General features: G+C 38.0%; 1 protein-coding gene across 2 annotated transcripts in view; it reads right to left on the reverse strand.

Moving 5' to 3' along the window:
- VWA8 (von Willebrand factor A domain containing 8) overlaps positions 1-25216 on the reverse strand; it is a 322073-nt gene that overhangs the window by 165860 nt on the left and 130997 nt on the right. For both annotated transcript variants that reach the window (XM_032315220.1, XM_032315221.1), the window contains 2 exons: positions 24482-24588; positions 13104-13175 (listed from right to left, as the gene is read on the reverse strand). In XM_032315220.1, coding sequence (XP_032171111.1) covers positions 13104-13175; positions 24482-24588 — 179 coding nt within the window. The remainder of the gene's footprint in view (positions 1-13103; positions 13176-24481; positions 24589-25216) is intronic.

A 25216-nucleotide genomic window follows, 5' to 3' on the forward strand; every position in this document is an offset into this window, starting at 1 on the left:
ACCAAGTTTAAAAAGATAATGAATACTGGAAACTGTGACGAGTTATAGACCTGTAAAAACTGAACAAGGTTTGTAAATGATCCAATTTATACATTTCACCTACAAAAGAGTCAGTTACCAGAGCTGACTGTCAGACTGGCAAACACATGAAAGTAAGAACAATGGATCATTTCACCCTCTAGCAATCTTTTTGATATCTAACTGGATATCTCCCAAAATAGTTATAAGCCTAACATGGAAACAAAGAAAAGGAAAATATTTTCACATTTGCATGTCTACTACAAAGCTCTATAAGCTTTAAATGGCGTGCTACAAGAAACATAAAATTTTAAGTAGATACATTCAGATGAGTAAAATGTGTTTGTTAATATATCACGTCTGTTAACTTCAATGACTCCAAAGAAAAGCAAGTATCATAAATGCACTGTAATGTCAGAAATATAGAGGATTTCCTGAAAGAAACAAATCATGAAAAGCTACTCTCAGGAGTTCCTGCTCCCTTCCCGCCTCCAAAGTTACTGAACCAGCCAGGCTTTTTCAGAACGCTCTTGAGCAACACACTGTTATAGGGCCTTACAAGGACCATAAATGTAGGATGTGACATGATGTCCCCAGCTGCCACTAGGGAGCTCTTCTGCTGTTTTCTTCATATTAGGGTCTTCGGAATGTCAACCTCAGCTGTCTTCTTGCTCCATATACTCTCTCTGGGCACTCTCACTCGCTCCCATGACTGGAGTCATCACACATGGCTCACACTTCTTTCCTAAGCTCCAGCTGAGATCCCCTGTCCCAAACTGCCGATTGAACTTCTGCAGATGTTCATACTGGACTCATTATGTTGCCACCGAAACCTATTCCTTTTGCTTTTTAATCCCAGTAAACAAGCGTATTGCCATGTACCCAGATACTCAGTAAATGAATCTTGGAATGCTTTTGACTACTCTGTTTTTTCCCATGACCCTATTAAAAATGTCACTTGAACCTGTGTGGTCTCTACCTGCAAATGTTTTTATTCTTACTTCTCACTCCTTTCTCTCCTTCCTAATTCCAAATTCATCAACTATTTTAACACATAATTTATAGGTGCTGTACTAGCTGAGCAAGATATGAAGGTAAACAGAACAGCAACAACCCATGGTCACACTCACAGCTTACAATCTAGTAGGAAACACAGACAAGTAAGCAACTATGATAGATAAATACCCATAGCAAATGTTACGATATGGGACACCCAAGATGCCTGAAGATTTTATTTAGCAAAGGGCTCAGGAAGGCCCACCACCCACCGTGATGTCTACTGGGGGACATCAAGGACTTAAAGGGGTAAAGGGGAGGAGGGGAAGGAGGAGTGTTCCAGGAGAGAACAGTATATGTGAAGACTTGAGGGTAACTGTGAGATGGAGCACGGACAGGTCTGAGAGAAGTCAAAGGTTAAGCCAGGAACGAGAGAAGAGAGTGGTAAGAAACAAAACAAAAATGGCAGGTAGGGTCTAGCCTTGGAAGCCACTTAAAAGACCCAGGACTGTTTCCTAAAAGTACTGAGAAGCCACTGCAGTACAGGAGTCATCGGATCAAATGCTGATTTTTGGAAAATCACTCTGGTATCATGATCTGGAAGAATGAAAGCACAAAAAAGCAGTTTGGAAACTCCTTCAATCAATAGGAGATGATGGTGGCTTCAACTAAGGAGCAGAAGAAATGGAGGGATTTAAGAGATATTTAGGGAAAAGAATAGGATTTGGTGATGGACTGGATGTGGAGATGAGACAGAAGTCAAAGTTTCTATCTTGGGCAACCGGGCGGGTGGGGGCGAAGGGGGGGCGCGGCTATTTACTGACAAATGAAACAGGGCAGGAGAAGTACATTTGCTGGGTGGGGGAGGGAAGTCTAGTTTTAAAAAAGACAGTTTAATTTTGGCTTTGTTTACTTTGAAGTGCCTGCTTCCCATATCTGCTCCTTCCTCTCCAATGCACTGTCCCTACTCAAGGGCAACCCATCTTCTTGCTCCAACTCTCAGAAAAGATCCTACTTAGTGTCCCTCTTCCGGACTCACAACAGGCCAGCCCACAAGTTGTTTAGTTATTTTTCTAAAACAGAGATCTCATCAGGTCATTCCTGACTTCATTTAAAAGCTCTGATAGCTCCTTCGAAGAAATGCTAAAAGCACAACCTCAGAAGGGATTTCTGTAAATATTCTGAGCAAATAGGAACAATTATAGCGATTTGCTCTTTCTCCCATCCAAGTAGTAACCAGGCCTGACCTTGCTTAGCTCAATTTGTTCTTTCTAATCGTAGTTTTTGCCTAGAACAGAAAATCCCAGGATTACTGTAATTGAATAAATACATAAATAATATCTTATTTTTCCATCATAAAAGTTATACATACTCATTTTCCTCACTGGGAAATGGAAAAAAACAAAACATTACCCAGTGTGCAACTGCCAAAACAAATCTGCTACCATACTCATTTTGTTCCTGTGAATATTTCTCTTTACTTGTCATTATTCTGTATGTAAAAATGTGTGTTCTTTCATAGAAATTAGCATTAAATAAACAGTTTTTACATCATTATTAACTCTTACTGAGGATAATACTTAGTGAGTGAAAATTTAAACAGAGAAAAGGAAGCTGTGAATGAGAGATTCAAAATAATACACATTGTCTCAGGACACCTGGGTGGCTCAGTTGGTTAAGCTGCCTTCAACTCAAGTCATGATCTCAGGGTCCTGGGATCGAGTCCCACATCAGGCTCCTTGCTGAGCAGGGAGCCTGCTTCTCTCTCTGCCTGCTGTTCCCCCTGCTTGTGCTCTCTCTCTCTCTGACAAATAAATAAAATCTTTAAAAATACATACTGTCTCATGAGAATGGCCTTTCTCTTACATTACTGTTCTCACTGTGTTCTTTCTGACAATCTACTAGAAAGAAGGGCCTTCGAAGAGGTAGGAATCTGATGTCCCTTTAACTATAGAATTAAGACAAGTAGGGAATATATTATGTCCCACAGATAGGAATCAAACTGAGCATAGGAAGTAAACAAGCTTCCAGTTTCTGTGAGAGAAAATACCAGGGGCCATGACTTTAAGAACTTTGCAAGATTCTGGGATTCTTTCAAATTCCTCAGGTTTATTATTTTAGTTATCCTGTTTCCTCAGAGAGATTAGCAGTGAAATCTTTTAAAGGAAAAGGCTGTAGTAGACTTGTCTTCCTGGACAAGAAGACCATCAGAACTTGGAAAACACCATCTGTATCTCATCAAGGAGGAGGAGGAGAAAGAAGTAGAGCAGGGGAAAAGACCTAAAGAGGAATGGAGAGCAGGCAAGAGAAGATGAGTCTAGGGATGAGATTTGGGGTCAGAGTAAATGTCCGGAATTAAATGCTGAAGGATCCCTGCGTTAGCAGGTAAACTAGCAAGCTTCTATGTCAGCCCTCTGTAAACACATTCAAGCATGCACTTTTTTTTATTTTTAAAGATTTTATTTATTTGAGAGAGCGAGCATGAGCAGGAGGAGGGGCAGAGGGAGAAGGAGAAGCAAACTCTCTGCTGAACAGCGAGCCCCATGTGGGGCTCAATCCCAGGATTCTGACCTGAGCTGAAGGCACACGCTCTACAGACTGAGCACCCAGGCACCCCCTCACTCAAGCATGTCCCTAATCAGTTCCTAATCAGCCTCCAGAACTTTTGTGCTTCCACACCTTTGCTTATGCTGTTTTTTCTGACTACAACAGCCCATCCTTCCGCCACCCAGCCATCTTCATCCACTCACTCCTTAGCGTTCTGATAAAATGTCTCCCTTCCCGGAAGTGCCTGACTCTCCCATTCACTTCTCCCCTTCTGCTCTGAGCACCAGAATGGTTTTCTCCTTTGGGTTCCTAAACCACTGTCTGACAGCATTCAGCACACTGTACTCTAGTAATACGTCAGGTGCCTGGGCAAGAGAACTGGCTCCATGAGGCCAGGATCAGCCCCCAGTCCATGTGCCCCCCACGGGCGCCTTACATATAACCTGCAGGGAGTAACTACTAAAATTTGAGAAAAGAAAGTAAGAAAGGAAAGGGAAGTCATGCGATGTGCTCCTGTTCAAGGAGGTAGAAAGCTGCTCCAGGAAGCTTCTGCTCCCTTTGTGCAAACAAAGAGGAGGAAGCTAACGTTTATGGAGCCCTCTACTGTACACATACACACCCCTTCAGTGCTTAATCACTTGAATCCTCACACCAGCCCATGTGAGTTGAAGGTAAAGTACCTGTTTTGGAAAGACGCAAACTTAATTCTAAGTAGTTAAGAATCCTGCACGCGGTGAGATTTGAGGGCGCATCCATTCTGACTGAACGGACGGGGCTGTTTTCTGTTATGCCACACTGCAAAAGAGAATGTCAGGAGGTTGCCTTCCTGAACTGATGTGCATGAGAGTTTAGATCTTGATGTCACAGAGTCAATTTCAGTTACTCCAAGGTTATAATAGCCTAGAACATGAGTCCAGGAACTCCCTGTATGAAATCCAAGGTTCAAGAGGGAGAGCAGTGAGAAAGTCAAGTTGGATCTTTCCTTCTGCAGTACTTTCTAAAACAGACTCCGAGCGAGGGTTCACCACTGCTAGTGTTCACGTCCCTCACGTGCTTCCCTGAACCTAGGGCATTCCTTCCGGTTCACCCTGATTCTTGAATAACATTCGTGGAGTCAGATCCGTCTATATAATATGTATAGGTGATTTCTGCAGTGTCCTAATATCCTTCTTTAGAAAGCTACTACATGATTATCATTAACAACTACCAACAGCAGTAAAAAATAACAAACTAAAGAGACTAGTATTACAGTAAAACCAGGAGAAATAAATTACAGCTGCTTTTTTTAAACCTTAAAATGTCCATCAAATGTTCAACTTTCTAATTCCTTGCTTCCACCTGAAAACCTTAATATACTAGCAGTTAAGAGACTTGAATTACGCTCTCTGCTTCATCTGTCCCCAGATGAAGGTCTTTACCACCATCTAAGCCTAGATTTGCTCATTTGAATACAGAGGGCCTAGACAAGCTGATCTCTAAACACTATTTTTATTCTAATATTCTGTAATCCCATAATAAAATGTGAAATTACTGCTCTATGAATCTCTGGAAGTCTATTTTTCAAATTCTCTCAGTGAACATACATTAGTTAGGTAATCAAAAAAAATTTATTAAAACTGAATAAAACTGATGTGAATGATCGTACGTACACATTTGCACAAATGTCTTCCCTGTCACAGAGCCAAGGAACAGTACCCAGAAGTCAGACGAGAAGACATACATTTCTACTACACTACAAGTTTGCGTGGCTCACAAATACATTGCCTTATAAAGCTCTCTGTCAAAGTCATAACCTCTTTTTCAAATAGGAATAACACAAGCCACATCCCTGCAATTTCTCTTTGAAATACTGTGTTGCTCTAAATGGCTAAGGTATATACTCTTAGGTAGTTAGTTGGTCATTAGGTCTGACCAAAGGAGCCATGACAAACACTGTGGGGGAAAAAGAATCAATGTATGTGCAAGAAAAAAATACAGATTCAGATAAGTGCAGGAAAAAAATTCACTACGAAACACTGGATCGACAGACTAAATGTTAGAGAGAAGGTGGTAGAATGGTAAAAAAGTTCCAGATTGCAATTCAAGCAACTTCACTAAGCAAAGGTTTGGAGAAGGGACACAACACAATATAACATAAAATAAAACTGAATGTCACTGTATTTGATAAACCCAAGTATTCCGTAGGCTTGGGACTCCCAGGCTGCTGGGGCTACTAGAAGCACAGCATACTTTGTTATCAAATTCCCTGCTGCCACTAACCAGCTGGGTACTACAGGCAAGAAGATTTCAGGACAAAGTGTTCAGTCCCTTCCAAGACACTAGACAATTATGCTGGCATGGCAACATGGTGTATTTCTGATGCTGCATGGTAGTAACCCGCCAGGGCTCGGTTCAAATGATTAATTAGCAAAATTCTCACATTCTTTCATTTTGACAATAGAATATTTACAGTCTCTCAGTATTAAATAATTCAATAAACATGACTTTACCAGAAGAAAAACTAAGTCCATGGTCACAGTAAGCCTATGACTAACAGGTGGAATGAGATGCAAAGAATTATATGGAGTTATACAGTAACAATGTGCATAGAGTTCTACTTAGTTGGCACTAAATATACGTTTACTGATTTTCATTGTGTATAAATATCTTAAAGTCAAAGGCTATGAAGATCAGAAAAGAAAGCAGTTATTTCTAGTCTGGAAAAAAATGGATACGGCTTGATGTCATTGTACAAATTAATCAGGAACTTAAATTGGCTTCACAAAATATACTCTACACAATATTTCCTCAGAAGTTTATCAATGTTGGTATAATTCTGAATAAAATGTTTATGTTCATGAACATTTGTTAGCACCTCTCAGGATAAAGAGAACAGGAGGGTGTAGCTTTCCTTTTTCAAAGAGATTATATATTTTCTTTTGCAGCTAAATACAATTACCAGCCTTTGTTTAAATGCTGATTGGAATAAACAAACTGTGAAAATGACACTTTGGAGATAACGGAAGAAAACTGAAAATAGGGTATCAGAGTATATTCAGGAATTATTATCAATTTGCTAGGTGTAATAATGAATTGTGGGCATATTAGAAATAAATATTGAGATATCTGTGAGAAAAATGCATTATGTAAAAGAATAATGTATGAAAAGACAACATAAAAAGTGTCAGGGGAATAGATAAAACAAGTTGGATAAAATCTGTTAACTTTTGAGGATACATAACTAGTACAAAGGGGTTTTATATACTCTACTTTTTGTAGAAAGTTAAAAAATGCCCTATACACTGTATGTGAAGCATAGTCTTGGCCTACTACAAGCACTCAACCAAAGTTAGCAATTACATAGTATTACTGTTGTTGCTGTTGTTATTACTGTTACTAGTGGAAGCATTAGTGTGCTACGGTGAAAAATAAGTTTGAGCTTGGGAGCCCTACCTCTGCCATTAACTAGCTAATAAGATTTCGAGCAAATATTTTAACCTTTCTGAGTTTTAGAAGGCTAATTTACAAAATGTGCAACATAAATATATTTACCCCAAAAGGCTGTTGTAGAACTAAATGAGATTTTTAAAAAAAGGAAATTGGAAATTATAAAATGTACAAATATTACCATTTTTAGCCCTTACTCATAAGAAACTTCTAACTCAATTGCACATGAAATCAAATATATATCACAAAAACTTTAAAAGAGTGACAAATACTATAAAATTTCAGGAAAAATCAAGATTATTTCTATTTGAGGAAGACTTAAGAAAGCCTTCACTGAGAAAGAAACATCTGAGCTTTTGAAAACTGGCAGGATTTTCCTTGGCAAAGACAAGGGGAAGCTCCGTATGAAGCAAACAATATGAAAAATGGCAGGGGGGAGGGGAGACAAAAAGGCCTGGTTTACTCTGGGTGGGTAAAAAACTCAAATTTGGAAGAACTAAAATTATAAAAGGAGTTTGGAGCCAGGTCACAGTTTGTTTTGTGTGTCTGCCTATGAAAAAGATTTTATCTGATAGGCAAGGAGGAGCCACTTATAACTTTAAACAGGAAAATAAAATTAAAAGTTACTTTCTAATGATGGAATTGAAAAGAATACCTAAAGAATCAGCACTGTAAAAACATGAAGCACATCAAAGTCAGAGACAGAGAAGATATCCTACGTGAAAGTGAGCCAGAGCTGAGTTTTCATTTGATAATGAAAACATAACGCAATAGAATTTTGTTAAGAGCAAATACGAACTGTGGAATCCAAGGAGAACCTAAGAGTGAAAATTTCACCAGACCGCTATCATGGGTAAAATGATACAAAGGGCTGGCTCAAAAATGAAGAAAGAAACAAAACCAAAACCAAAATAAAACAAAACAAAAAAAGGAAGGAAGGAAGGAAGGAAGACAGGAAGAAACAAAACAAATCTGGCACATTTCTAGATTATATTCATTTAGAAGTCATTGTGAATTATTATGTCTCATTAATACAAATTAAAATTTGATGACTTGCTTTGTAATTTTATCTAACATTATATATAGATTTTTATCCCCTAAAATATCACATATTAGAAAAATAAGTCTTATGTAAGGGGATACCTGAGCATTTTTGGAACACTATATTGCTGGAAGAGTTCTTACTTCAAATATCTGATAAAATGTAACTGTCTCTCAAAAGTCAAGCGTTCTTACATAAAATTGTAAGTTTATTCTTAGGGAGTTTTTAAACAACATCAAAAAGTATTCACCTGTAGGTTGATTCTATAACCCCAAACATTCACAAGCAATATTTTGTGTACCAAACAGAATACAACCCTTCTATAAATCAAAAGAAAAGAAAATATGGGAAGAAAAGAGCTGGGACAGAAGAAGCATCACTGAGTCAAAAATAAATAAGCATTTCTCTTTTTCCACCTCAGTAAAGATAAAATAAATAGAAACTCATGCTATAATTAAAAAAAAGAAAAAAAAAGCTAGCCTGCGAGTTCTCAGGCTAGCTTTTTTTTTTTTTTTTGCATGAAAGGCACATGCGATGTTATAATTATAGTCGTGGAAAATAATGCATGTAGCAGCACACGTAAGTCATGCTACAGTATGCAGCATTAGTCCTAAGGGGACGTGTGTAACTTCTGGCACCTATCCCTTCTGGCTGACAGGGAGCAATTCCGCTTCTCCTACTGGAAAGTTGCCACACTGTGCCATAAAATCTGACACAGAAAATTGAAAGGATAAAAAAAAAAATCAATTTACTTCACCAAAACAAGATGTGGGCTACTTCATTTTGCAATTTAAGTAATGTTTATGGAACTGTTTTCAGCTTCCCAACAGTTATAAAACCTTGTCTAATATCAGGTTTCTTCGAAAAGATAGTATTATATGGAAAGAAAAGGTGTGATTAGGCTTTTGAAGATGATAAACCTTGAGACACTTCAAGATCACCACTTACTCTTGAATTTGCTCATAGCAAAAGCTGCTCCTGGTAACAGAACGATCTTTTGAGACATCTCTAAAGGTATAACTTCAACTATGAAAATGTTTCTTTCCTGGACTTCAGCCAGTTTCTAATTTGCAAACAGAAGGCTAGGTAGACTATATGTATCTATAGGAAGTTTGTATTAAGAACATTCATCACACTTTATCGTGGAATTATACCAGCCCGCTACTTGCTTCTCTGCCAATACTGAATTGGCAAATCTATACTTTCCATCCCCAAAGTAAACTTCTGATATATATATATATATATATATATATATATATATATATATATATATATATATATTTATATTTGAGTAGTCATCACTCATTTCTAATGTTTTAGAAAGAGAAAGAAAGGAGCCTGATCAACTGCTAAAAACAGTTTTTGCAGGTTCAAAATAAATCATGTGGGGGTGCCTGGGTGGCTCAGTCGGTTAAAGGGCTACCCAGGTCATATCCCAGGGTCTTGGGATGGAGCCCCGCATGAGCTCCCTGCTCAGTGGAAAGTCAGCTTCTCCTACTCCTTCTGCCCCTCTTGCTGCTTATATATTCTCTCTCACATAAGTAAATGAAATCTAAAACAAAATAAAAATCAAGCAAAGCAAATCATATGATTAAAGTAGGCATTTTCTCACTTGTCACTTTGCATTTGAGTGAAAACACCAGTGACATCGCCCCATCAGATTCAGCAGTCCTCATTCTACTTCTCTGCTTTTTTCTGTATTTGTTATTTTCTTTCACAAGATAGAAATAAGGGGGCAGATGAGAAAGTGCACAGATTATTGGGAGGTGCTGAAATGTCACTAATAAACAAAGCAAGGCATTTTCAAAGCTGCTGATGAGTTACTATGGCTGCAAAAGCACACACTACTGAAAAAGAAATCTAGATGATCAGAACTCTGAGGCAAGCGCAGGCAAAGAGAATGCGAAACTCCATTCCATCCTCAGCAAAACACATCTCTGTGGGGTTCTTGCTCTGCATTTGCCAACAAATACTGCAGGCGACTTCACACTGCTTTGTACGTATGAAATGGAAGCAGTCAAGAGTCTAACTTTAATGAACCTGGAGGGCATCATGCAAAGTGAAATAAGCCAGAGAGAGAAAGGCAAACACTATGTGGTATAATTTATATGTGGAATTGGGGAAAAAAGAAAAAAGTCAAACTCAGAAACAGAGTAGAGAAATGGCTTGGGGGTAGGGTAACAGAAAGAGATGGGTGAAAGGTACCAAATTTCATCTATAAGATGAACAGGCTCTGATTTATTCAGCAAACATTTGTTGAATGTCTACTGCATGCTACTCAAAAATAACTAAAGCTTTTCTCAAGGGGTTCTCTCTCTGTGTAGTAGAGACGGCAGATAGATCCATAAGTCTAAGGCAAGTCAAAAGAAATCAGTAAGTGGGCTGCTATCACAGCTCAGGGAATGGGGCCAAAGCTTCAGGCCTGTGTTCAGGAAAACTTTATTAAAGAAGCATATTATAGACTATTATAGCCAGAGGCACCTTACAAAATACCAATTCCAATCCCATCATTTTACAGATAAGGGAAAAAAGAGAGAGAGGGAGAAGAAAAAAGAAAAAGCCCACTGAAGAGTAATAACAATGTAGCTAATATCACCTAGAGAGTTGAAGAGCCTAGATGAGAAGGTAGGTCTCTGGATTCCCAACTTTGTGCTTTTCTGATCCTGTCGGTATATAAACCTATCCAGTTGAATGGACCACTTAACTATTTACTCTCTTCAGTAGGCCCTCCCTAGATTCTATCTAACTTGTTTGTTTCCTTCACTGACAGTTGCAAATTTATAAAATAAGGAATTCAGTCAATGAGAGCACATCACCACTCTGGGGTTGGAAGGATTTCAAAAGGCAAAGATGAGGAAAGAAGAGAGAGTGCTGGTAAAGGTCAATGGCTGGGATATGACACTGATAAGAAGATCCATTTTGGAAAACAGTGTTAAATGTATCTGAGGGCAGGAGTTTGAGGGGAGGGCTGAGACAGGTTGTAAACACAGTGGGATTAGACAATGGAGGACATCAAAAGGCAGGAGGACAGCCTAAAAGAGTTAGTCTTGTCCACGAGATAATTCAATGAACACATGAGCAGAATTTACTTAGTAAATCTGCAAGTTCCTTCAACACTGGTACTATTACATGACACTGATGGTCTCAGAGGTTTCTAAAGAATGAACAAAAGACCCTTCTGATATGAAAAAGCCAGTTAAATGTAGCCCAAGTTATACTGAATACAAACTCCCTCTGTCAATTTTTCTTTCTCCAAAACTGAGGTGACAGAACAAGGACAAAAGAAGGCAAGACACATGATCTGCTGATGAAAGGTGCAGTCTGTGCCAGCAGCGACTGAGAGGCGTTTGTGGGGCCCCATGCCTCCAGCCTTGCTCCTCCTGAGAATCCTCAACCTGCCAGCTCTACCCGCTGGCTGCGGAGCCAACCTGAGGTAAGCCTGAAAATCAGTGGGATCTCCTATCCTCACCAGGCGCTGGGGTCCAGGCATGGACCTGCAGAGTGGCAGCTGCTCTTCACTCCGCCCCACTGCCTAGAGCTTTGTCCTGCTGCCTTGTTCTCTTCTTTGGGACCGGAAATAGACTAGCAGTAGCACACTGGATTTCCCGTCAACATCTGTACAGCACTCTAGAGTAATTTCAAAGCACACTTCCCCTTTTCCATTTATCATGAAGTGGAAGCAAACCACTGCTCCACCTCACCCTCATCCTGCATAGCTCTCCTCAGTCCTCAGAGTCACATGGCTCTTAGCTGAGTGTGTGCTATTTTTATGTCCAGGTTAGATCGCAGGGAACCCAGCCTTGTAAGATAAGCAATTCGCCCACAGTCACAGCGAGCCGGGAGAGGGTTCCTACTGCACCTCTAGCCAGCTAACATACAAACCTGCGCATTCAATCAGTAAGCCATTCAATTGGCCCATTTAAAAAATAAAAAAAATCAACACTTTAAATTGTAAGTTTAAGGGACTAAATATATAAAGAATATGTATTTTTTATAAGTTTAAATAAAAGGAAAAATTAGGACCAAACACCTTCGGAAAGTTTATTAAATCTGATAATTCAACTGGGGAATATTATCAGAAGATAATGATATCTATCTATATTTATCTATCTATAGGTAGATAGATAAATATAAAATGTCCAAACATTATCAGAAGCTTCTAAATAGAAAATGTCCATTCTCCATAAACACATGCTGAATATCTACTATGTAGCAGACACTGTTCTAGGAACTGAAGATACAGAGATAAGCAAGAGAACTATGGTCCCTGCCCTTGAGGATCACATAGGTAATTTGAAAAGACACTCTGTATGTATATAAACAGAGTAACACGACTAGTGATGTTGTGATAGTGTGATGACAGGGAGATAGAAGGGTGTAAAAGTAGGGGAACCTAACTTGGCTAGGAACAAGGGAAGACCCCTTAGGAGTTAGGGGAAGTGGGTGGAGAAGGAGACTGGGAGTCCTCTGTGTAGAGAAGAGCATGCACCAAGGACCAGGGCAGAGATAAGAAACTGAAGGAAGTTCACAGTGGCTCAAGCTACCACTGAGTGAGACAAAGAAGAGAGGGAGCCAAGCCTCAGGCCTAGAAAGGTGGGCAGAGGCCAGATCCTGCAGAACACCATTAGCCATACTGAAGACTATACCTAAGAGCAGTAGGAAGCCAATTTAAGCAAAAAAGAGAGACTTAGTCAGATTTTAGTTCCACAAGTATCAGCTGGCTGCAGAGTGAAGGGCAGATCAGAGTGGGAGCTATACTGGCAAAGCACTGCCATAGTCCAGGGGACAGGCAATGGTAGGCTGGGCTAGGGCGACAGATGTGTGAAAGAAGAGTCGATGTCTGTGAGGCAGAATGGACAGAACTCGATGGGTGACTGAATGGTGATTTCAGCTGTGAGATAATTCTAAATTTTAGAAGGTGGAAGAAAATCTGTGCTTAATTAAAGCAGTCATTAAAGCAGAAAACGAAGAATCACCTCTAAAAACATATCCCAACAAGGAGAAGAAACTTACTGCTTTTAAGCTCGCTATCATTTATACATTAATACCTGAGTTCCAGCCACACATAACTCACCTGGTTACCAACCAATAATAGGTGTTCTCCAAGAAGAAAGTCTTTCAGCATGTCTTCCATCACTACCATGTGCTAGAAAAAAAGAACTAGAAGTTAATTGTGTTTTGTATAATCAAGATGGAATAATAAAGTTAACAACAAAGGTATCGTTGTGCTAAGTAAAGCATCGAGAGCTTCAGTTCAAGATGGCAGTGTGAGATCCTGAACTCACCTCCTCCCATGGACATGCAGATTGTACAGCAACATATGAAATCATTTAATTTAACATGCATCTTGGGGCCTAGTTGTAACCCTTTCTAGAGGATGTGTGCTCACCCTCTATGACACTCCAAAGCACTAGTGTATCCTGGAGGGGAGATTTACACGCATCTGGTGTCCTGGTTTGTATGTCTGGTGCCCTGGTTTCTGCAGCTATCACCCCACAGATACTCCTTAATCACATGGTGGCTGGGTGGGGGGAGTCTTGTATTTCTGGGTCCCATGGGATTATGGCAATTGTAAAGATGGTTCTAGGCAGGCTACCAGCCCACTGCATAGACAGTGGACTGAGGCACAATCCTTAGTCTTCTGTGAAGGAGGCCTTTGCTTGTCCTGGAGCTTCAGCCTGAGGAGCAAGCTTCGGGTCTGGCATACATTTAGAGGCCAATGGATCACTCTCAAGGAAGTGGGTGCCATCTTGGCTCTCTTTCTTTCTTGACCTTGCCTGAGTTCATCAGTATCACCCAGGAAAGGGCCTATACACTTGTCTGGAACCCCAATCTCTATGGTTGTCACCCAATGGACACCTCCAGATCACCTGCCTTTTGCGGTCAGTGAGGCTTCCAGTCGTAATACACAGGACTGTATATATTTGCATACTTTTAAAAGCTAACACGCAAGGATGTGGTTTCCAGTCAGTCTGAATCTAAGTGCTAAGATACTCCCATGTGGGATACAGAGATCTTCACACATCCTCAATTACTGGGAACTATTAAAAATATAATGGGCAGCATGGACAAGCACAAAGATTTAAGAGCCAATCAAGAGCTAAGGCAGGGTTGAATGACAAGGTTCATCTGCACGAGGCCACTCCTTTGAAAGACTGGGAAAAATAGTCATCTCACATACTGTATAGAAATCAATAAAGCCAAGCAAAATGCAATAACAGAGGATATGTTACAAATGGAAGAACAAGATAAAACCTCAGAAATAAAAACTTTAATGAAATGACACAAGTAATTTACCTGACAAAGTGTTCAAGTGATGGTCATTAAGATGCTCACCAAACTGAGAAGAATGGATGGATGCAGTAAGAACTTCAATAAAGAAATAGAAAATATTTTTTTAAAAAGTGTCAAACAGAAGTCACAATGTTGAAGAATATAATAACTGAACTGAAAAGGTTCAAGAGCAGACAAGATGAAGCAAGAGAAAGGATCAGTCAACTCAAAGACAAGGCAGTGGAACTAACCCAATCAAAGCATCAAAAAGAAAAAAAGAATTACAAAAAATAAAGATACTTTAAATGACTTAAGAGACAACATTTCATGGACTAACATTTGCACCACAGGGCCCCAGGAAGAAGAGAGAGAAGAGGCAGAAATTTTATTTGAGAATATAAAGGCTGAAAACTTCTCTAATACAGGGAAGGAAACAGACTTCTAGATACTGGAATCCCAGCAAGTTCCAAATAAGAGGAACCTAAGGACACCTACACCATGACACATTGTAATAAAAATGTCAAAAGTAAAAGACGAGAGGAGAATACTAAAAGCAGCAAGAGAAAAAAAAGTGTTACATATAAGGGAACACCCATAAGGCAATCAGCAGATTTTTCAGCAGTAATATTGCATGCCAGAAGAGAACGGCATGATACATTTCCAAGGACTGAAAAAAACCTTGCCAACCAAGAAGACTCTACCTGGCAAAGTTATCACTCAGAAGTAAAAAACAGATAAAGAGTTTCCCAGCTAAGCCAAAGCTAAATGAGTCATCATCACTAACTCAGCCTTACAAGAAATGTTAAAAGGACTTAAGCTGAAAAGTAAGTGTGCTAATTAGTATTAAGAACACATATGAAAGGGGGCAACTGGGTGGCTCAGTGGGTTAAGCCTCTGCCTTAGGCTCAGGTCATGATCTCAGGATCATCTCAGGATCTTTGCTTAACATGGAGCCTGCTTCCTCCTCTCTCTCTCTGCCTGCCTCTCTGCCTACTTGTGATCTCTCTCTCTGTGTCAAATAAATAAATAAAATCTTAAAAAAAAAAAGAACACATTTGAAAATAAATCTCACTGGAAAGTAAATATATATAATGATAGATTAATCACTTATAAAGATAATATGAAGGTTAAAGTCAAAAGTAGTAAAAATAGCTATAAATATGATAATTAGTTAAGGGATATGCAAGATAAAAAGTGCAAAATGTGACAGCAAAAACATAAAACATAAAACATGGAAGGGAGCAATTACATTGAGATTTACAACAGGATTAAACTTAAGTTATTATCAGTTTAAAATAGGCTGTTATAGATAAATTATACGTAAGCATCATGGTAACTACAAAGAAATAACCTATAGTAAATTCACAAAAAGTAGAGAAAGAATATAAATATAACAAAGTATCTGACAAAATTCAACATCCATTTATGATTTTAAAAAAAACCCTCTCAACAAAGCAGTATAGAGGGAATATATCTCATAATAAAAGTCATGTATGACAAGCCCAGAGCCAACAACATACTCAATAGTAAAAAGCTCAAAGCTTTTCCTCTAAGATCAGGAACAAGACAAGGATGCCAATTCTCGCCACTTTTATTCAACACAGTACCAGAGAAATTAGGCAAGGAAAAAAAAAAAAGAGAAAAGGAAATAGGAAAGGAAGAAGTAAACCTGTCACTATTTGCAGGTGGTGGTATTAATATACAGAAAACCCTAGAGACACTAACACAAAGATGTTAGAATAAACAAATTCAGCAAAGCTGAAAGATACAAAATCAATACCAAAAAAACCTGTTATTTTTCAATACACTAATAATGAACCATCAGAAAGAGATTGCATCAACAATTGCATCAACAAGAATAAAACACCTATGAATAAATTTAACCAAGGAGGTGAAAGACCTGCATATTGAAAACTACAAGACATTAATGAAAGAAACTGAAGACCCAAATAAATGGAAAGATACTCCATGTTCATGGATTAGAAAAATTAATGTTGTTCAAATGTTATACTACCTAGAATAATCTATATGTTCGATGTAATCTCTATCAAAATCTTAATGGCATTTTTCACAGAAACAAACAATCCTAAAATTTATTTGGAATCATAAAAGATCCTAAAAAGTCAAAAAGTCATAAGAAAGAAGACCAAAGTTGAAAGCATCACACTTTCAGATTTCAAACTATATTACATTATAGTAATTTAAAAAGTTATAGTAGTCAATAAAAAAAAGCTATAGTAATAAAAAAAACTACAGTAGTCAATCAAATTATAATATTTTCAGAAAAAGAGACACATAAATCAATGGAACATAATAGAGAGCCTAGAAATAAACCCATATGCATCAATGGTCAATTAACTTACTAAAAAGGAGTCAAGAAGGAAGAAAACAATGGAGAAAGGACAGCTTCTTTGATAAATGGTGTTAGGAAAATGGGCAGTCGCATGCAAAAGAATGAAACTGGATCACTATCTTCCACCATACACAAATATTAACAAAAATATATTAAAGACGTGAATGTTAGGCTCTGAAACCATAAAACTCCTAGAAGAAAACATAAATGGTAATAAGCTCTGTGATATAGGTCTTAGTGATGACTTTAGAATCTGTCACCAAAAGCACAAGGAATGAAAGCAAAATTAAACAAGTGGGACTCCATCCAACTAAGCAGCTTCTGCGGAGTGAAGGAAACCATCAACAGAATGAAAAGGCAACCTAGTGAGTGGCAAAAAATATTTGCAGATCATGTATCTGATAAGGGGTTAATATCCAAAATATGGAAAGAACTCATATATCTCAACAGTAAAAAAACAACCAGTCCAAGTAAAAAATGGGCAGAGGATCTGATTAGAGACATCTCCTAGGAAGACTTACAGAAGACCAATGGGTATATGGAAAAATGCTCTATATCACAGTCATTGAGAAATATAAATCAAAACCATAAACAGATGTCACCTCACATCTATTAGAATGGCTATTATCAAAAGACTAGAGATAAGTGTTGGTGAGGATGTGAAGATAAGGGAAACTGTGTATTGCTGATGTAGCCACTATGAAAATCAGTATAGAGGTTCCTCAAAAAATTAAAAATAGAACTATCATATGATCCAGCAATTCCACTTCCTGGGTATTTTTTTGAAGAAAATGAAAACAATTTTTTTGTTTGAATTTGAAAAGAGATTTGCACCACCACAATCACTGTACCATTATTTACAACAGCCAACATATGGAAACAACCTACATGTCTATTGATGGATGAATGGATAAAGAAGATGTGGCATATATATATATACATAATGGAATATTATTCAGTCATAAAAAGAATGAAATCTTGCCATTTGTAACAACATGGCTGGTCCTTGAGGGCCTTATGCAAAGTGAAAAAAATCAGAGAAAGACAAATACTGTATTATCTCTTATATATGGAATGTAAAAAACACACATGTGTATAACATGTAAATAATACATATATTACATATACACACATATATAACATATATGTACTAAAAAAAACACCCAAGCTCATAGATAATAGAAAACATATTGGAGGTTGCTAGAGGCTAGAGGTAGGGGTGGGAGAAATGGGTGAATTGTTTGGTTTTTTTTTTTTTTTAGTTTAAATACACTGAATAAAAAAGAAAGTAAAACATCTATAATAACAGACCATACTCAAAACAATTTGATTTTTTAAAAAACCAAAAATTAATTCAGTGATTATAAGTTATATAACCAGTTAGGTCACTGGTATTTAAAACTTGAAGTAGTCCACTTAGGCAAGAATAAGCCACTCACCATTATTTCAAAGAGTTTTCATAATTTAACTCAAATATATTTTAACTACTGCTCTATGCAGGGTTGGCTTATAATTTACTATTTAAATTAGTAGTTGCTAATAATGTAAATATACATAGGCTTTCCAAAATAACTGGAGATTTCCATGGAACATTTTACACTAGTTTGGTCTTAACCATTACCCTCAAGGGATGTGCAATTTTAGAATTAGAAATGTAGTATTTAGCTTCCACATTTTGTTATTTGAATTAAAACACAATATAATAAAAGAACAAGATTAAAGTTGTTCACAATAGCCACAAAGGAAATTACATTGCTCTTTTATATCTGGAAAAATAGGACAACCGTAAGTAGGTCACAAAGGCTCATTGTGGGGGATGGGGAGTATTGGAGGAAGAAATATATCCCAGAACAATTAATATCCCTATTTCTTTCTCTTGGTTTTCTGTATCAAAACAGTTACAGCCTCATAAAGACTGAAGTTATTGAACCTCCCTAATTATAGAAAAGGCAAATCAACTGTTTGTATTTAATACATGCTGCAGATATTTTCTAGCTTGTTACTTGCTTTTCTTTTTTTGACTTGCTTTATGGATTTTTTTTTTTTTTGACATCTCAAACATTTTCCTTTTAACTTGTCAAATTAAGCTGTACTTTATTTCAGTTTCTTTCTTAGAAAAACAAATTTTTTTTCTTTCCTTCAAAAACGGAAGAGTATTTCCTTAATGTTTATCTTTGTAGTTTTTATTTTTCTGAAATGCTTGCAGATACACCACTGACCTAGAGCTTTAAAAAGCTTGTCAATTTACTGTCCACTCTGGAACACTTTTTAAGCTCAAAAGAGACACTATTAATAATAATGAACAACAAATGCAAACAGAAACTATTTTAGGGACTATCTTCAGCAAGCCTGTATTGTTACCCTACTTAAAAGGGAGTCCTAGAATACCCCTTTATTCTGGGTTCTAATGAGAATGTGGTCTGGAGACCTCTTCATTTTAACTAAGATGAAAAGTTAGGGCCAATTTCCAGACATTTAAGTCTTCCAGTAACAAAGGGGCTAATCTGCATGAAAAACAGACAGAAAAGTTGGAACAAGCACCTGTATAGCCAGATAAAAAAGCAGTGTAAATACTGAAAAATAATTCAAACTATAGTTGTATTCTTCTGTATTGTACTCATGTTCTCCCTACTTCACACCCTCATTCCATCTAACTAGATTATTCAAATCAACAAACATTAGCTAAGGCTAAGGTCACTGTCACTGCCTATGTAATTCTTCCCTTAACCTCTTGACCCACTTAAGTACCACAGAGAATTTCTTTCTTTCTTTCTTTCTTTCTTTCTTTCTTTCTTTCTTTCTTTCTTTCTTTCTTTCTTTCTTTCTTTCTCTTTCTTTCTAAGATTTTATTTATTTGAGAGAGTGAGTGAATGAGAGAGAGGGGGGCGGGGAGAGAGGGAGAAGGAGCAGGGGAAGGGGCAGTGGGAGAAGCAGACTTCCTGCTGAGCAAGGAGCCGGGAGGTTGGGGGTGGGGGGGGTGCAGCGTTCCATCCCAGGACTCCAGGATCATGACCTGAGCTGAAGGCAGACACTTGACCAACTGAGTCACCCGGGCACCCCAACCACAGACAATTTCTTGTAAGTTTCCTCTTCCAGTTAATTGCCCATCTCTCCTGAATCCCTCCTTCCTCTCTAACAATCTCTCTCCATAATCTTTTAGGTTGGATCTTCCAACCTAATTGTTGTAGCAATTCCTTCGATTCTGATTTTCCCCACGTTCCTTCATTTGCTCTCTGTTAGTGCCTTTTTACATGCTCTCCCCAGGGGTCAAGGTTTAGGGCTGAGTAGCTTGTGCCTACTTGTACACAAGGGCGAGGGTGGGCTGTGTGAGACTTGAGTATCCACTTCTGTGCTTGAAGAGCTGCTTCAGACCACTTTTCCTAAGTCCTCTCCTCCGTTCCACTGCTTCAGGCACCAATTCTATGCTGATCTTCAAGAGTAAAACTTTCCTCCTCAACTCCAGCCTCATATTCTGAGCGACTATCAAACTATGTACTATTATTTCCCAGTCTCTTCAACCTCCACATATCCAAAACTTGTCTCTTTATTTTTTTCTCAACTTCATTCTTGATCTTGTATCTTTTATCCTCATTAATAACATCATTTCCTATCACCTGACCAAACTGCTACCATCATCTTCCTGCACACTTCATTCCTCCCTTGCCAAGAGTAAGCTATTAAGCCACCCTAACGTCAAGGGTATCTATCCCTTCCTTTCTACCCCAGTTTTCATTTAGTATTTTACATCTCTGGCCTAGATTTTTATCAGACAATTTGGCTTCTCTGACTTCAGTGTCTGTTTGAGGCAATGTGTTCTTCACGTAACTGACAGTTACCTCTTCATTCAAATTCATGTCACTTCTTTAGGTGCACCTGGGTGGCTCAGTGGGTTAAAGCCTCTACCTTTGGCTCAGGTCATGATCCCAGGGTCCTGGAATCAAGTCCAGTATCAGGCTCTCTGCTCAGCAGGGAGCCTGCTTCCTCCTCTCTCTCTGCCTACTTGTGATCTCTCTGTCTGTAAAATAAATAAATAAAAATCTTTAAAAAAAATCATGTCACTTATTTTTTTTCAAAATTCCTTAAATGACTCTTAATACCTTTGAAACACAGGTTCATCTTTTTTTTTTTTGGCTAAAGGCTATTTATTTATTTATTTATTTATTTATTTAAAGATTTTATTAAATTATTTGAAAAAAAGAGAGAGAGATCACAAATAGGCAGAGAGGCAGGCAGAGAGAGAGGGGGAAGCAGGCTCCCTGCCGAGCAGAGGCCGATGCGGGGCTCGATCCCAGGACCCTGAGATCATGACCTGAGCTGAAGGCAGAGGCTCAACCCACTGAGCTACCCAGGCACCCCCATAAAGGATACTTATTTATTGATTGAGGTATAATTGACATTATAAAGTTAAATTAGTTTCAGGTTGTGCAATATGATTCAACATTTATAAACACTGTGAAATGATCACTACCATTTGCCACCTTGCAAAGTTGATATGATTTTATTGATTATATTCCCCATGCTGTACATTACAACCCCATGACTTCTTTAATTTATAACTGGAAATCTATACTTCTTAACTCTCTTCACAAATTTAGCCTGCCCCCAGGACTCTCTTCCCCTTCATATATTCTTGATTTAGTCTTGGCTTCATCTCCTGTCACTCTCCTCCAACACTATATTCAGTCAAAAATTCAGAATAATTTCTCTGCTCTCTTCTGTTTGCTTTTCCAGCAGACTATGAGCTCCCTGAGGGCGAATCTTGGCTTTTATCTTACACACAGCTCCACTGACTCTACCCACCGCCTAAACAGCCCTGCCAGGTGTCTTCTCCACTCTATCCCCACAGTCACCCCCTTCATTCAGATCCTTCATAACTTGTACTTAGACTACTGCAATGGCCCCCTAACAAGTCTCTCTTTGCCTTGGTTCCAACTCATAGACAACATTAAAGAGCAAATGCAAAGTTAGCAAGTGAAATGTGCTTAAAATCTTTCAGTGGCTTCCTCAATTCTTCTGAATCACATCCAGATTCCTTAATTAGCAAGGCCAAGATGTTGTGACCCTTTCCTAACCTACTGGTCTCATCTCTTGTTACTCTTGCATTTGCAACCTCAGCTCTGTGTCAGTGACAATTAATTATATGTAGCCTCCTAAATGAACTACTCTGTCACATAGCCAAGTCTCTGCAAATGCTAGTCCGTCTGCCTGAGAGAGTCAGCTTTGCCTGGTTAACTTATTTTCCACAATCATTCCAACCTGGGACCATTATCTCCTCAGTGCTACCATAGTAACCTGTGTGTACTTCCATCCCACTGTACAGGAATCATGTGTACTTTGTTGTTTTTCTCCCTCAGAGTCCTGGAGCTACACGAGTATATGTGTGTATGTATGTGTACACTAATCTCTTTATCCAAATACCTCAGGACAAGGCTTGATACATGGTAGATATTTTAAATATTTAAAGGTCTGTGGGGGTTAAGAGGCTATTGCTCTTTCCTCCAATTTCTCCTTACTACTGTAAGTATAACATTCTTTAATGACAGATTTAATAATAGTCCTCATTATGAACATTCAAAATCTTACTCCTTCTTTATTAACCCACTCACCGCATACTTGCTCAGCATTCATGATATGCCAAGCACATGCTATTTGCTGAAGGCTCTAAAGAAAAACAGACTTGACTTCAGTGGTGTGGAAAACACATTTCAAAAATCAATCTCAATACCATGTGGAAAGGGGACCACAGGACATGGAAGAGGATGGTACAGAAGCTCCTACATATTCAAGAGACACTGAAGACTACTGCTTCAAAAGGAAGTACAGACTAAAAGGAAACCATAACATACGCAACAAAAGCAAATGTAATCCAAAGCTACAGTTCCTTGAATTGGTACAGCTCAAATTTTTCCTTAGTGGTTAAGTCATAATGCTTTATGAAGCAAAGGTACATCTGGAGACAGGCTACAGCAAGTCCCTCAGGGCCGCTGTGTAAAGTTCACAGCAGCCCTGCGGTCTTCAGTGGCTATGTCACAGACACCATGGCAACAGACACTGTGTTCAAGGGCACAATGGCCCTCCCTGCTACTGAATTTCCTACATTCTCATATGCTGGGAGGTCTTTTCAACCTTTGGTACCATGGAGTTTTTCAAATTGTCACTTATAATAAAGTTTTCTGGCTCTTTTTTCTTTATACCTTTGTCTTTCCACTACATGGGCAGAATGTGATACCATCAGTGCTCAGAAACAGTCTATTTTCCTTACAATTATGTTTTTGTCTTTCTTTGATAGGCAAGATTGTTTTCCCTCTTTGTGTCTTTTTCTTTTTTTTTTTTTTAATTTTATTTATTTATCTGACAGAGAGAGATCACAAGTAGGCAGAGAGGCAGGCAGAGAGAGAGAGGGAAACAGGCTCCCTGCTGAGCAGAGAGCTGGATGCAGGGCTCGATCCCAAGACCCTGAGATCATGACCTGAGCTGAAGGCAGAGGCTTTAACCCACTGAGCCACCCAGGTGTCCCCCTTCTTTGTGTCTTAAAGGTAACTTCATTGTCGCTTATTTGTCCACTGTTTGCATAAGAGCATTAATGCTCTGAAAGAGAAGTAAAACCTACATTAATTAATGGGCTATAGAATAAATAGAAAACCTATCCAGGTTATGTCTTTGCATATGTCAGAGGTAGTAATTACAGTTTTGACAGATTTCAAAATACCAAATCAAGATTTTTACTGAGAGAGAAGGATTTTCCCAGATGCCTTCTGTATTGTTAATATAATAAAGGGAAAAGAATTATGGTACTCACTGAATAAGAAATATGATTGGAAAATGGCAGACAAAAAGCTTAAGTTTTTCTAACTCCTTAATATAGTAAAAATAGCAAGTGGGGCACCTGGGTGGTGCAGTCAGTTAAGTGTCTGACTTCTTGGTTTCAGCTCAGGTCATGATCTTAGGATCATGAGATTGAGCCCCAAGTGGGGCTCTGCACTCAGTGAGGAGTCAGCTTGGGATTCTCTCTCCCTCTCCCTCTGCCCTCTGCTCATGTCTTTTCTCTCTCTCTCTCTCAAAGTAAATAAATAAATCTTTAAAAAAATAGTAAGTAAAAGTTCTTCTAACATAATGTAAGGTTATTATTTCTGTTCATATTAGGGACCAAATATTAAAGAAAAATTAAGTATGTTTCTTTTTATAAAATAAATATATAACAACTTAACAGAAAATTTGGGAAAAAACCCTCCTACATTACGGGTAATTTTCTCTGAAAAAATTCTTATTAAGGTGAATATCTATAGTAAAGCTTTCTGGGTATACACTATTTCTGTGTCTTAGCAGAAGGTCCATAATTACTGGTTAGTTTACAAGTGAGAAATTATCTACCTTCCACCCTTAAAAAGGAAAAAAAAAAAGGAAAAGTAAAGAACAGTAAAATATTAGGAATTTTCAGGAAAAGGAAAGGAAGATCAAGAAGAGAGGGCACAGGACACATCCTCTTTGAACCAGTGAAATGATTTAACAGGAAAGCAAAAGAGAGGATAAGGAATAGTTCATTTTTTTTTTAATTTAATGATATATTCATTTTATTTACATGGAGTCTAGTGCACATATAAAATATATTACCCTAATCATAGTAGCAATTCTTCAATTTTCAGGTGTCTTGGGAAAGAATTTAAAAGTTTACAATGCCTTAATAAAAGATGTGTCAACACCTCATTTGGCATCATCTGAATTGAACTTAGCAAATTAGAAAAATAATTAAACATTAGTTTCACTGCAGAGTTAATTACCACAATGTAAGAAGAGATTTATCCAGAAAGGCAAAGCAGTGATCTTACCTGAATGTTGTCATAGAACAGAACATCGGGCACTTTCATTTTCTCGTGGGCATTATAGATTGGTGCACTAACAGCCCCAATCCTCAGAGATCCAGATGCTATTTCACCTAAACATTTCACACAGGATAGAGAATTATTTGTAGTTCTGTACTGAAAGAAGCCAAGTCCAATGTGAACATAAAGCAACACAGCATCTTTAATTTAATATCTCATTAAGGAATTTCAATTTAACATCTAAAAGAAGTAAGGTTGAATGTGGAAATAAAACATCATAGCCTTACATAAAATGTTTAAAATGTTCCAAAAGATAATGAATTCTATATAAAATATTGCACGTTAGCAAACAGCATAGAGATAAAATTAAAGAACCACTCCCCACCCAGAACTCCATGAAACCACCTTCCTAAACTTGTTTTGTCAGAGACTTTAACACATAAAGCAAACCAAATATACATTCAGAAGCTCTGAAATATTCTGAATATCATTTTGGGGGATCACCCATTGAAAAACTCCAAGTAAGAACTCCCTAGAATTCTAGTAAAAAATACTGATTAATCAACACCCCGCACAGACCTCTGAAATTACTATTTCCAGGGATGGTCGAGGAGATCTGTATTTTCAAATAAGCATGCCAGGTGCTATATAGTTATTCCATGATGATTATTACTATAGTGTTATCTCCTATTTGCTTTAAATAGTTGATCTAGAACAGAATATGAGCTCCTTACAGTCAGC

Source organism: Mustela erminea, chromosome 15 (assembly GCF_009829155.1).
Source record: "Mustela erminea isolate mMusErm1 chromosome 15, mMusErm1.Pri, whole genome shotgun sequence".
Taxonomy (NCBI): domain Eukaryota; kingdom Metazoa; phylum Chordata; class Mammalia; order Carnivora; family Mustelidae; genus Mustela; species Mustela erminea.